Genomic DNA, 15591 nt, shown 5'->3' with positions numbered 1-15591 from the left:
TAAATTTAATAATAAACATTATGGTCAGGCTGTTTTATTAAGGAGGCAACCACACATACAAGTTCAGCTATAGAAATGTCTGCAAATCAAACTTCATGTGATCTAAAAGGACCATGCGTAATGTCAAAAATGGATGTCTGTACATTCAATAAAAATTTAAACATACACAGTCTAGATCATTCTGGAGTTATACAAATGTCTGGGGACACATGTATCTAATTTCCTTTCAAAAAAACTCTTATAAAAGTGATGTACTGAGATAATTTTAAAAAGTATCTAACAATTATGAATGGTCCCCAGTTTTACAAAATGTGATTTCCAGGGCATGAAAACTGAAAAAAGTCAACTCTTCAGAGAGTGTTTTATATTATACAAACAAGTTCTGTAGAAAAATGATCCAGCAAATGCTTGAGTTAAGAATATTTATATTTTTTCCAATTTTTTACACTTTTATTAACACACTTACCAAAAAATAACATTCAAACACTGAGAAAATTAAATAACTTTGGAAGCAGAGCTCATAGCTTTCTGCTTACATATAAGTGACAATTCTGGGCTGTTGGCACAGAAAAATAATCAACATTCATAAAACCCTTACTACTATATATCAAACATAAGTTAAAATCATAGGCACTAGTTTATCAAATCCACATTTCTTCTGTAAGACTAACCACAGTGAATCCTTAGATATTCCCAAACAGAAAAATTGGCAATACACAAAGGCCTTCTAGTCAAAAGGCAATTTTTCTCTTTAGGAACCTAAAAGCCTATAGTCTGTGGTTGTACAACAGCAGGTAAAATAATGCTTTACCCAACTCAGATCCAAATACGTTTCTAACAAGTGATGAAGTATTTTAATAAAAAAAAATAGACATTTTTTTTTCTGATGCAGCCATTTAAAAACAAAGTTGAATAACCTGAATACTCCTTTTGAAACAGATAATCTAACTTAATGTAATGGGTGTTTCAAACAGTTAAAATTCCTTGTAATTATTAGATTGCAGCATATTTTTCTTTTGCAATGTTGCACTGAAACTGAGACCTATTTTGTTTTGTGTACATATGGTTTTAAAAAGAGACAGTGGCTAGTTCTTTCTTTTCCTTAGATTTTTACATGAGTTACCCCCCACCCAAAGCAGATGCTTTATCTTCCTCTGAAAAGCAACATTTTTTAGTTCATCATCATGTGGAATTCTGGCGCCGCCCTTCCCTGACCCACACCCATCACCCTCAAATTCAAGGATACAATTTCTCCCTTGCATTATACACCAAAATACATTAGCACTGGCAGTTTAAATCTCCAGCTGCATGTGCTAACTGAATGACTCCCTATTGGTCAAGCTAATAAAAAATACCATGGTGTCATGGCAGAACGGGGGCCTTGGTTTTAAGCATTTTATCATTCTCTCAACCTATCAACCTCAATGCTATCCTGAATATCAAGTCTCTCATTTGTCTCTCAATTTCTTTTGCCAACTTACAGATGTCTTTGACTAACAGGAAATGAATTTATGTTCAAGTCTCTAAAATCCTTTAGGTAACCTGATTGCCAATATTTCAGAGCCATTCAAATTAAGTATTTTAAAACAGACCTCACGATGAAAAATGAGAAGCTCACTGAAGGAAGTTTTAGTCTGGTAATTGTCTAATAAAACCTAAATAAGTGATTTCCAGGATATACATAAGAGCCACTAGAGAGCAAGTATGTAACAGATTAGAGTCTTACATAGTGGGTTTCATTTGTTACCAAAAATGTAAAAATTAATGTAAGGCAGAATCCAAGTCAAAGGGGCAGTATTTTCAAAGGAGGTTTTATACAGTTACCTAGTTTAAAGTGGATCAACTTAAGTAGGATTCAGCAGGCTCTATCTTCCTACCACATAATAGACTGTTGTGTCAATTAATAGTTAACAATACAACTGTCATTACCAGAGATTTTGTAAGTTAAGTGCATAGATTTTCCCCCCCCTCTCTCATGGTATGGTATGGTTCCAGGTTGTAAGCACAGAGGCGGTGTTAGTTATATCAAGAATAAAGACACATACTACTTGCTCTTTCCTATCATGGAAACCTGCTAATGAAAAGACGATCTCTTAGTTCTGTAACAGCTATAATAGCATGTGAAGAAGTTGGCTTCAATAGCAAAGGCTATCTTTCCTGAGCCAGGAACTATAAAGTTTAAAAAGATTGTACAACTGATATTAAGCCCTTTTGGCAATCAAAACAAACACGCAGAAGTCCGATATGTCAATGCGATATGGTGGATGCACGGTGTAACGTTATCTGGTGGTGGTGATACGTGAGCTACATCCAAAACTTAAGATTAAACAAAATGACAATTTTTCTGATGAATCTGCAAACATAATTTATAGAATTCTCACAAAATTTAGGTATCATGTTTGAAATCTCTAGCCTAGATTTCTTCCCACCCCCAACCTCCCTTCCATCTCAATTTAGTTTCTTGGAGTACTAGTGAAACACTAGTGAAACATTTTAGATAATTAGTCAGAATATTAGTTCTCATTAACACAAATATTTATTGATGCTATTTATACAGTAAATTAGGTTGAATGTGAAGTTTTGGATAGCTTGAATTCACCATTTTCTTGTGCACAAGGTATTCTCTCATTTACAAATGGGCATTTCTCTTTGGCATCCGTTAGTTTTTTGCCCAGATATTGGCCTCTGTCAAATATTAAAAAATCAACTTAGTTTCTATTAAACAAAACTAAATGTGATTCCATGGAGAGTGATTGTATGATTACCAAACACATCTGATGTTAAATGTCATTAAAGTGCTGCTTGATCATCTCTGTCAGTTTGTGCTAATTAAGACAGAGAGGGCTGGGATTTATAAACCCCAAGAGTCTCATCTGAACAGTCTGCATATAAAAGTTGTCTTTTAGCCTGGTGAAGGGGTATCCATGAAGCTGTGGACCTCTGCATTCTCATCTTTGCTGGTCAATAACAGCCATCTTTCCAACTGTCATCTTTCATGCTACCATAGGTTTTAGGAGCTGGCAAGGATCTGAAATAAAGCAATTTTATAAAGTGATTTGTAAGGCTTTATGAAGTATTACCATACTATCAATCACATATATTAATTACTTTGCAGGTGGCATCCCGATCCAATGAAAGCTGTTCCAAGGAACTACTGAGATCAAAGCTCTAAATAGCCTATTAGCACAATTGTCCCACACTTGGCATTTCTAACTTTCCAGGTGACTTCACTAACATCTTTTTGTTAACACAGCTACTATCGTAAAAGGAAAAAACTGTCTCGTCTCTTCCAACAGCATGGATCACCAACATTTTAATTAATTAATTAATTAATTTGAGGGGGGCAGAGTGATGAATGTGACAGTAGAGACTTAGTGTCACCATCACTTTGAGAGGCAAAATGACATAGTGCTTAAATGGACTTCTAACTCAGACATACTTAGAACTGAAAGCCTTTAGTTGTGTAGTCTTACGCAAGTACTTAACCTCATTAAATTTCAATATTCTCCTCTGAAAAACAGGGATAGTAACGGTTTAATATTTATGTTATTGTAATGTTTAATGTTATTGTAAAAATTCAATAAGGTACATGTAAGTTATTTAGCACAGTGCACAGCAAAAAGCTGTGTACTCTACTACTGAATTCAGAAATGTAATACATTTATCTTAGAATGAAAGAGATATGGGTAATTCAGTTTAAATGCTTACAAGATGAAAGCCATTTTTTCCCATGCAAATAAATATTTAAAGTTTAATTATGTTTGGACTCCTAAGTTTACTGATGGTGGTAATCACATTCCTGAAAGGCAGATACTACGATTACACAGATGCATGGTTCCCAGCCTGGCTGGCCTCAGAATCACCTGAAGATTCAACAAACAAAAAAATTACCCACAGATTTTGGCCTTCATACTAGATCTCTCTAGGGGTAAAACTTAGACCTCTACATTTATATAAATTCTATAGAAGATTCTGAATTATATCAAAGTTTGAAAACCACCCTCCTAGATTATACTCAGATTTGGTAGCTAGAAGTTTTATCTTAAATCCCACTCTAGGTTCTAATAAGCTTCTTTGTCTTTACTGAATAACGTATTCAAAATGAACAAATATCACAACCAAATTGAGTGGTTCTAACAATTTTTTCTAGGATTTCTCACAGGTGCCTAATCATGTTAGGCATCTGTGTGAATCTTAGCTGACCAAAGTGGAATGATACCCTAGTATCTTAAATGACAATTTCTTTAAAACAACAAAGTCACGCTTTATTCCAATTCTACTAAGACTCTAATGGGAACCTATCAGGACTCTCTAGGTTTGCTACCACGTGCAGTGATGAGCATAATTCTAAACTACCCACTTTCCTATGCTCAAGATTGTTGAAACAGAACATCTGTCACTTACCTGCGAACAGGCTGTGCAAGTTTGCTGCGAGGCACTGGTATACCCCCAGCAGAAGGGGCACTGGGTCTGGGCAAGCCACTTCTCATCGCGGTTGTCCCTGCAGGTCTGGTTAGAGTAGTGCTGTTGATATTGTTCGGAGGATTTGCTGGGACTGTGTTCTGAACCATGGGAGGCCCAGGTGAGGAGGTGGTCTGTGTGAGCTGTGTTGTTTCTTGGCTACCAGGAGAACCAGAGCCATGGTTACTAAATGCTTTTACTGGTTGCCGGAGAGCCAAAGGAGATGGTGCTGCAGGGGAGCGGAATTTGCCTGGAGAAGGTACTGCAGAATGGCAAAGAAAAATCAACGTTTTTAGTAGAAACTAAGTGTAAGTGAAACCAGTGCTTTATATTACACTTGATGACTAGGCCACCAGTACATCTGTATTCACGAAAACTTGCTTTACAGAAATGCAAGGAATAAAGAATATTTCTGGCTAACAAAACAAAACAAGATAACTGTAAGTCCTAAATAACCAAGTTCTTATTCAGAGAACTGCAACTATCCCTCATGACAGTGTTTGAACTATGCCAGCTAGAAATCCACAATACCAGAAGAGAAAAGGCATTCAGGAATCTATTTCACTGTAGCAACTAACCTGGGCCATATTCTAGAAATGGAATAATAGTTGACTACCACATGGTTGACTAGAATTTGAGACGTACTCTCCCTTCAAAAAACCATTCACGGAAACATGTATCAAGTATCTGGTGGCTGTACTTCAAAGTCCTGTATCACCTACAGCGTAACTTAAGACTTGGAAATAAAACATTAAAAACAAAACAAAACAGCTTCTACTGTTGTGCTTCACCAAGTAGAGAAGTTATAAATCTAAGGGCATATCAAGATGTGTATGAAGGCACAGGATAAAGATGGTACATTCTTCTGGAATGTCAATTCTATAAGTTAAAACGCTTTTAAGTTAAAACAAATACTGATACATGAAAGAATAAAATGTAAACTTCACATTAAGTTTTAAGCCAAAATAGGACTACAAATAAATATTATTGTGGTTATTCCTTAACATTGTAAGTTCTGCTCTCCTAGGGGACACATTCATTGTTCCCTGTTTATTTGGTTTAGTTAAGTCACCTCTAAAAGGGCATCAATTTTAGTTTCTTCAAATGTCCATGAATGGATACACAAAATGTAAATAAAAAAATATTACCTTGACCTGCTTATCTAACAAAGAATTTGGGAGGTGAAGAAAATGGGATGGGAAAGGAAAGAGGGAGAGCTGGATCAGAGGCAGAATCAGGTCACCCTATTCTCTCTCAACCTCTATTAGGTTGGGGAGGGTATGAATGAAGGGAAAACCTTGGTCTTAAGACTGCAGAAATGGATTATTCCACAGACCTCCATCTTCCTCACTTCTACTAATCTGTCTAAATGGTAATAGGTAACAGTAAGATCTGCCACAGTAGCGGGTAGGAAAGGAAAAAATGGATGGCCACTATTTTCTTCTGCTATCTGAGAGAAAAGAAGAGAGGATACACTTTAGCTTCAAAACTCCCAAACGGGAAATTCCTCTTACCATCCTTTCAATTATGTTTTTTATACATAGCCTCCTTCCTTCCCAACTGATCTTTCTTGCCTTCTGTTTAACTGAAGTCCCAAATGTCAGCATCTCTGTACTTAAGATATGTTAGGTCCTAGTACTTGACGGGCTCAAATGATCTCTGCTTGGCTCCAAAAACATTAGAGCCGTGATTCTCAAACTTGACTGTGCATCAGAATCACAAGGAGTTTTTTAAAAAAGAATATAGAAACCCAGGTATCACCTCCAGAAACTCTAGTCTATAATGAAACTCAGATATTTATATTAAAACCACCACAAGAGTTTCAAGCCATGATGGCAAAACTGGGAAGGGGGTTACCTTCCTACTTATAAACACCTGTACAACTGGACAAAATATACAAAACAGTTTTCAAATATTGGACAACAGGCAGTATAGAACTATAATTCCAGAGAAAAGGAAAATAAATGTAGTGAGCCCTGTGAGCACACTGGCTTTTTGGGGGGGAAGGAGATGCTTTTTGGAATGTAGAGCAAGGAGGATCCCGAGCAGATCAAAGTTATCTTGCTGAGCTGAGAAGACAAAAGTTGGAATTTGAGGAGCAGAGTACCTTAGAAGAGGGAGCTGCTCCAGAAGACCTCCATAACTCAGCTGAGGAGTCTGCTTGAATCCTTGGCTAAATACTGTGCTACACATATACCAAGTGAAGTTCCATAAGACTGAGCAAAAGAAGACTGAAATGCTGTAAACTAAATAAAGCCTATTACTTGAAAATAAACTATAATAAGTTAAATTTGCAAAAAAAAAGTGATATATGAAAAATAAGCCAATAATAAAAATAAAATGTAATGTTAAAAGGCACTCAGCTATTCCAGAACAATAAAAGGCGGGGGGCGGGGGGAACAAGGATCTGAATGGACAGAGAGAAAACAAACTGAGAGATGGTAGATTTTAAACCAACTATATTGATAACTGTATTAACTATGAATAGCAATCACACCAATGAAAAGGTAATGATTGTTGGTACCCACAAAAGAGAAAGAGCTCCATGCTATCTAAAAGAAACACATTTTAGAGAGGACTTTCCAAGATAGTGGAGGAGTAGGAGACCTTAGTTTTGTCTGGTCCCAGTAATTCAGCTAGAGAGCTACCAAATTATTTTGAACACCTGTGAACTCAACCGAAGATGTAAGAAAAGAATTGCTGCAATTTTACAAATAGAAAAGTGACCACTTTCTGCAAGAATGACAAGACAGAAAAACTCACCTCGAAAATGAGAACAAGAGGCAGTACTAACTACCAGGGACCTAATCAGTATGGATATAAGTAAGATGTCAGAAACAGAGTTCAGGGGGCACTTGGGTGGCTCAGTCGTTAAGAGTCTGCCTTCGGCTCAGGTCATGATCCCAGGGTCCTGGGATCGAGCCCCACATCAGGTCCCCTGCTCCGCGGAAGCCTGCTTCTCCCTCTCCCACTCCCCCTGCTTGTGTTCCCTCTCTTGCTGTGTCTCTGTCAGATAAATAAAATCTTAAAAAAAAAAAAAAGAAAGAAAGAAACAGAGTTCAGAATAACGATTATAAAGATACTAGCTGGGCTTGGAAAAAAAGCACAGAAGACACTAGAGAATCCCTTTGTGGAGAAATAAAAGAACTAAAATCTAATCAAGTCTAAATAAAAAAGACTATTAATGAGATACAATTAAAAATGGAGGCCCTAACTGCTAGGCTCAATGAGGTAGAAGAGAGAATTAGTGATAGAGAAGACAAAATGATGGAATAAAGAAGTAGAGAAAAAGAGAGATAAACAACTACTGGATCATGAGGGGAGAATTCAAGAGATAAGTGATATCATAAAGCAAAACATTATTAGAATAATTGGAGATCCCAGAAAAAGAGGAAAGAGAGGGGCAGAAGGTATACTGGAGCAAATTATAGCACAGAACTTTCCTAATGTGGGGAAGGAAATAGGCATCAAGTCAAGGAGGCACAGAGAACCCCTCAAAAATCAATAAAAATAGGGCAGCAGCCCAACATATAATAGTGAAACTTGCAAATCTCAGAGACAAAGAGAAAATCCTGAAAGCAGCCTGGGACAAGAGGTCTGTAACCTACAAGGGTAGAAACATAAGATTGGCAGCAGAACTTTCCACAGAGACCTGGCAGGCCAGAAAGGACTGGCATGATATATTCAGGGTGCTAAAAGAGAAAAACATGCAGCCAAGAATACTTTATCCAGCTAGGATGTCATTCAAAATAGGAGTGATAAAAAGCTTCCAGGACAAACAGAAACTAAAAGAATTTGTGATCACCAAACCAGCCCTATAAGAAATATTAAAAGGGATCCTTTAAGCGAAGAGAGAGCCCTAAAGTAACATAGACCAGAAAGGAACAGAGACAATATACAGAAACAGTCACTTTACAGGTAATATAATGGCACTAAATTCAGATCTTTCAATAGTTAACTCTGAATGTAAATGGGCTAAATTACCCAATCAAAAGACACAGGGTATCAGATTGGATAAAAAAGACTCATCGATATGCTGTCTGCAAGAGACTCATTTCAGACCCAAAGACACCTCCAGACTGAAAGTAAGTGGGGTGGAAAACCATTTATCATGCTAATAGACATCAAAAGAAAGCTGGGGGAGCAATCCTTATATCAGACAAATTAGATTTTAAACCAAAGACTGTAATAAGAGATGAGGAAGGACACTATATCATACTTAAAGGGTCTATCCAACAAGATCTAACAACTGTAAATATTTATGCCCCTAATATGGGAGCAGCCAATTATATAAACCAATTAACAACAAAATTTAAGAAACACATCAATAATAATATAATAATAGTAGTGGACTTTGACACCCCACTCACTGCATGGATAGATCATCTAAGCAGATCAACAAGGAAACAGGGCTTTGAATGACACATTGACAAGATGGACTTCACAAATATATTCAGAGCATTCCATCCTAAAGCAATAGAATACACATTCTTCTTGAGCACACACGGAACATTCTCCAGAACTGATCACATATTCGGTCACAAATCAGGTCTCAACTGGTACCAAAAGACTGGGATCATTCCCTGCATATTTTCAGACAACAATGCTTTGAAAGTGAAACTCAATCACAAGAAGAAATTTGGAAAGAACTCAAATACATGGAGGCTAAAGAGCATCCTACTAAAGAATGAATGGGTCAACAAATTGAAGAATTAAATTCATGGAAACAAATGAAAATACAACTGTTCAAAACTTTTGGGATGCAGCAAAGGTGGTACTAAGAGGGAAGTATATAGCAATACAAGCCTTTCTCAAGAAACAAGAAAGGTCTTAAATACACAGCCTAACCTTACACCTAAAGGAGCTGAGAAAGAACATCAAATAAAGCCTAAACCCATCAGGAGAAGAGAATAAAGATTAGAGCAGAAATCAATGAAACAGAAACCAAAAGAACAGTAAACAGATGAATGAAACTAGGAGCTGGTTCTTTGAAAGAATTAATAAGGTGGATATACCTCCGGCCAGACTTACCAAAAAGAAAAGAGAAAGGACAAATAAATAAAATCATGAATGAAGAGGAGAGATCACAACCAACACCGAAGAAATATAAGAACATTTTATGAGCAACTATACACCAACAAATTAGGCAATCTATAAGAATTGGATACATTCCTAGAGATGTATAAACTACCAAAACTGAAACAGGAAGAAACAGAAAACCTGAACAGACCCATAACCAGCAAGGAGATTGAAGCAGTAATCAAAAATCTCCCAACAAACAAGAGTCCAGGGACAGATGGCTTCCCAGGGGAATTCTACCAAACATTTAAAGAAGAATTAACACCTATTTTTCTGAAGCTACTTCAAAAAACAGAAATGGAAGGAAATTTTCCAAACTCTTTCCATAAGGTCAGAATTGCCTTGGCCCCAAAATCAGACAAAGACCCTACCAAAAAGGAGAATTACAGACCAATATCCCTGATGAACATGGATGCAAAAATTCTCACCAAGATACTAGCCAATAGGGGGATGCCCGGGTAGCTGGTTAAGAGGCTGCCTTCAGCTCGGGTCATGATCTCAGGGTCCTGGGACTAAGTCCCACGATGGGCTCCCTGCTCAGTGGGGAGTCTGCTTCTCCCTCTGCCCTTCCCCCCGCACACACACACGTGCACTCTCTCAGGTAAATAAATAAAATCTTAAAAAAAAATACTAGCCAATAGGATCCAACAGTACATTAAAAAGATTATTCATCATGATCAAGTGGGATTTATTCCTGGGCTATAAATCAATGTGATACACTACATTAATAAAAGAAAGGGCAGGGCTCCTCGGTCACTCAGTTGGTTAAGCATCTGTTTTCAGCTCAGGTCATGATCCTGGGATTCTGGGATTGAGCCCAAGTCAGGCTCCCTGCTCAGCGGGGATTTTGCTTCTCCCTCTCCCTCCGCCTTTCCCCTGCTTGTGCTCGCTCTCTTGCTCTGTCTCAAATAAATCTTTAAAAAAAGATAAAAAAAAATAAAGGGCAAGAACTATATGCCTCTCAATAGATGCAGAAAACATATCTGACAAAGCACAGCATCCTTTCTTGATTAAAACTCTTCACAGTGTAGGGACAGAGGGAACATACCTCAGCATCATAAAGGCCATATACAAAAAGCCCACAGTGACTATCATTCTCAATGGGGAAAACTGAGAGCTTTTTCCCTAAGATCAGGAACACAGCAGGGATGTCCACTATCACCACTGCTGTTCAACATAATACTAGAAGTCCTAGCCACAGCAATCAGACAACAAAAAGAAATACAAGACATCCAAATCAGCACTCTTTGCAGACAACATGAAACTCTATGTGGGAAACCCAAAAAACTCCACCCCAAAATTGCCAGAACTCATACAGCAATTCAGCAAAGTGGCAGGACATAAAATCAATGCACAGATATTAGCTGCATTTCTATACACTAACAATGAGACAGAAGACAGAGAAATTAAGGAGTCGATCCCATTTACAACTGCACCCAAAACCATAGTAAGATACCTAGGAATAAACCTAACCAAAGAGGCAAAGGATCTGTACTCAGAAAGCTATAGAACACTCATGAGAGAAATTGAGGGAGACACAAAGAAATGGAAAAACATTCCATGCTCATGGATTGGAAGAACAAATATTGTTAAAATGTCTATGCTACCTAGAGCAATCTATACATTCAATGCAATCCCTATCAAAATACCATCAACTTTTTTTTACAGAGCTGGACATGGATGGAACTAAGCTAATAAGTCAATCAGAGAAAGACAATTATCACATGATCTCATGGATATGTGGAATTTAAGAAACAAAACACAATATCATAGGGGAAGGGAGGAAAAAATGAAACAAGATGAAACCAGAGAGGAAAAAAACCGTAAGAGAATCTTAACTATAGGAAACAATCTGAAGTTTGCTGGAGGGGAGGCACGTGGGGGGATGGGGTAACTGGGTGATAGACATTAAGGAGGGCATGTGATGTAATGAGCGCTGGGTAAAAGACTAATGAATCACTGAACTCTACCTCGAAACTGATAATACACTATACGTTAATGAATTGAATTTAAATCAAAATAAACACATTTTAGACATAAAACATAGATTAAAAGTAAAAGCACAGAAAAAGATACAATACACAAAACTGATCATGGAAAAGCTGGAATGTCTATAGTAACATCAGAAAAAAAGATGACCATGAGAGATAGAGTTCAATGTTAAAGGGGTTGATTCAGAAAATATAAGAATTCCAACTGTGTATATCCAAAAACAGATGTACAAAATACATGAAACAAACTGACATAACTGAAAGCTGGGGGGAAAAGTCTACAATTATGTATTTCAACACTACTCCACTCTCAGTAACTGATAAAATAGCTAGAAAATCAGAAACAACCCAGAAGACAAACAGCACCATCAATCAAATTGGCTTGACATTTATAGAACACTCTACTCAACTGATCACAGTTCAAACTTTCATCAGCAGGTGAATGAGTAAACCAACTGTGGTGTATCCATACAATAAAATATTATTCAGCAATAAAAAGGAGTAAACTGCAGATACAATTAAGGATGACTCTAAAAATTATGCTGAGTGAATTAAGTGCCAGACACAAAACAGCACATATTGAAGGACTAAGTTCCAGAAAAGGCAAACCTACGGGTGCCTGTGTGGCTCAGTTGTTAAGCATCTGCCTTTGGCTCAGGTCATGATCCCAGGGTCCTGGGATCGAGCCCCGTGTCGGGCTCACTGCTCAGTGGGAAGCCTGCTTTGCTTCTCCCTCTCCCACTCCCCCTGCTTGTGTTCCCTCTCTTGCTGTGTCTCTGTCAAATAAATAAAGAAAATCTTAAAAAAAAAAAAAGAAAAGAAAAGGCAAATCTAATTTATGGTAACAAAGCAGATCAGATATTTGCTTGAGGTTTGAAGAACTGACTGGGAAGAAATACAAGGAAACTTTTGGGGATGATGGAAACGTTCTATAATTTCACTATATTGGTGGTTACATGGAACGTGTGTGTGTGTGTTTAAAGATTTATTTATTTATTTGTATTTATTTATGTATTTATTGTATTTATTTAGGTATTATTTATGTATTTCCTTTATTCCCAAATAAAGGGAATAAATCAGAGGGGCGGAGGGAGAGGAAGAGAGAAACTCCAAAGCACGGAGCCTGGTGGAACGCTGGATCTCAAGAGTCTGAGATCACAAACTGAGCTGAAACCAAGAGTTGGTTGCCCAACTGACTATGCCACCCAGGCGTCCCATGAATGTGAATTTTTGCTGAAATTAAAACTGTGTGTTTAAAATTCCACCTGAATATAGCTGACTTTAAGAAAACTCCATAAGGGACTCGGGCGCCTGGGTGGCTCAGTTGGTTGAGCGACTGCCTTCGGCTCAGGTCATGATCCTGGAGTCCCGGGATCGAGTCCCGCATCGGGCTCCCTGCTCAGCAGGGAGTCTGCTTCTCCCTCTGACCCTCTTCCCTCTCGTGCTCTCTCTCTATCTCATTCTCTCTCTCAAATAAATAAATAAAATCTATAAAGAAAAAAAATTTAAAAAGAAAACTCCATAAGGGACTCTACAGTAGAGCCAAGACTGAGAATAATGGCTCTTGAATCAATCATGTCCTGGTCTCCAACAACTGTTACAGTCTCCTCTCCAGAAAACTGAAGATGTCCACAAGGCCTGAGTACCCCTGAATTGCAAATTCCATGATCTTCACAGATTTTTTTAACTCTTACATAATCCATATTCCCCTTTCTATAGGTGACTATAAATATATTTTCTCAACTCCATTCTCTACACCCAGCCTTGTCTCCCTTGCCAGATCAGTCTCTACCCAACTTGTTTCAGTGATTTCCTGGAGGCTTACTGGATAACCAAGGCTCCAAGGCTCTCTAATTCATTTAGCCACTACCTGAGGGTGTGGCCTTGGACCTCCTCCTTCTAGTACCAACTCCAAAAAGGCCATCTTCAGTCAGTCCTAGCTTTTCCCATAGTTGGTAGTCTTTCAGCCAGGGTTTTGTTTTGGTAGAACACAGGTTTTGATAGGAGCAAGAACAGTACAGTTCACAGGATCATAAGCTTCAAAGAGTATCCTGGAAATGTCTGGGGAGTTGAGGAAGGATGGCAATGAGGTCAGATTAAGAGATGCGCTACGACGCTGTGAATGACAATCTGTCAGATGAGGGGTGACTGAAGAGTCCTAAGCTTCCTTCTTATGGTGACTGATGTAAAGCCCACGGTGAAATGAGGCATTTACACCAATGAGGCTAAGAGTGTTTCATTTCTACATGATAACCTTACACATACTAGAATATATCTATAATGCTCTGAATGTCTTACCCAAACCTTATCTTGAAAATAGGCTTTGTGAAAAGCATCTTTTCTTCTGGAAAAACTTCTGACTTCTGACAAAACTTCTGATTTCTGACAAAAACTTCTGACAAATTTTTTGAACTGATAATAGTAATACTAGGGAAATGATGGTCTCCCAAAATTTTTTAAAAATGTGAATTTCAGACTTCCACTTGGGAAAATGGGATAGATGTGTTTTTCCCTATTTCTCCCTGGGCATGAGTATAAAGTATAATTTAAAATCCTGGGCATGATATATAAAACAGACACAAGAAAACTCTTATGTGGAGAGGAAAAAGGAAGACTGCCTAGGGACCTTGAGACCTAAGGGATGACATGGTAATGAGCTGCTAGGATTCCTTCTTGCTACATGTATCCCAAATTGGAGTTGAAGAAATTGGCTATCTGGAAAAGCCATCAGGTGTGACAGAGAAAAAAAAGCCTGCTTTCTCTAGCCAAAGAACTAGGAAAGAGAACTTCTAGATGATAACTATTCTACTCCAGCCAAACACCACAGAAAAACTGTAGCCTTACTTTCACCCACATCAGCAAGGGCTGGTGGGGTGTCTGGACTTCTATTCTCATGAGGTTTAACAAGGTGCCCCAATATTTTCTCCAGGAAGGTGTCAGAGAAGACAGTAATCAGATGTTCTTTCATCTCCTTATGGGATGGTGTCAGAGGAGGTCCAGTACAGAGTCAGGACTTTGATAACCGCTCAGTGGTAACAAGACCACCTCCACCACAGTGTGAGTGGAGACCAAGTGGGGAGCCAGAACTCCTACCTCCACCCACCTGGCCCCTCCCTCTCCCTTAGGTGCCAACAAAGACTGAGTTGAAAACCCAGGCTTCTATTTCCACCTAGCAGTAATGAAATGCCCCCAAGCCTCATCCACCAAATGCCTGACTGGTGTCAGAGAAAGACATATAAAGCCAGAAAAAACAAAATCAGAACTATAATATCAAAAAAGAAAACCACAGACCAATCTCTCTCATGAATGTAGATGTAAAACTCCTTAACAAATTATTAGCAAATAGAACTCAGTGATATATATATATATATCTCATATACCATGATCATGTGGGGTTTATTCCGGGATGCAAAGTTGGTTCAAAATTTGAAAATCGGGGCACCTGGGTGGCTCAGTCATTAAGCGTCTGCCTTCGGCTCAGGTCATGATCCCAGGGTCCTGGGATCGAGCCCTGCATCGGGCTCCCTGCTCCGCGGGAAGCCTGCTTCTCCCTCTCCCACTCCCCCTGCTCGTGTTTCCTCTCTCACTGTCTCTCTCTGTCAAATAAATAAATAAAATCTTTAAAAAAAAAAATCAATTTCACCTTTAAAAAAATTTTTTGAAAATCAATGTCATTCACCACAATAACAGGCTAAAGGAAAGTCACATGATTACATCTACTGACGCAAAAAAGCATCAACAAAATTCAACACATATTCATGATAAAAATTCTGAGAAAAACAGGAATGGGGGGAACCTGAACTTGTTAAAGAACATTTAAAAAAATACACATATAACATTATACTTAGTGGTGAAAGACTGCTTACCCTCTAAGATAGGAACAAAGAAAGATATATGCTCTTACCACTCTTATTCATAGTGCTGGAAGTTCTAGCTAGTGCAATTAAGAAAAGGCATATAGATTAGAAAGAAACTGTCTTCATGATTGTTACATCAAAAATCCCAAGGAATACACACACACACACACACACACACACACACACACACACACACACACACA

General features: G+C 38.1%; 1 protein-coding gene across 2 annotated transcripts in view; it reads right to left on the bottom strand.

Annotated features, from left to right (window-relative positions):
* The window catches only part of SLAIN2 (SLAIN motif family member 2), an 83309-nt gene continuing 67718 nt past the window's right edge, over positions 1–15591 (bottom strand). For both annotated transcript variants that reach the window (XM_025887306.2, XM_025887307.2), the window contains 2 exons: positions 4405–4723; positions 1–3028 (listed from right to left, as the gene is read on the bottom strand). In XM_025887306.2, coding sequence (XP_025743091.1) covers positions 2962–3028; positions 4405–4723 — 386 coding nt within the window. In that variant the 3' untranslated portion in view covers positions 1–2961. The remainder of the gene's footprint in view (positions 3029–4404; positions 4724–15591) is intronic.

This window comes from Callorhinus ursinus, unplaced genomic scaffold, assembly GCF_003265705.2.
Source record: "Callorhinus ursinus isolate GAN/ISIS: 27379988/994484 unplaced genomic scaffold, GSC_fseal_2.0 scaffold4, whole genome shotgun sequence".
NCBI classification, from domain to species: Eukaryota; Metazoa; Chordata; class Mammalia; order Carnivora; family Otariidae; genus Callorhinus; species Callorhinus ursinus.
This window is presented reverse-complemented; position numbering and strand designations above follow the sequence as displayed.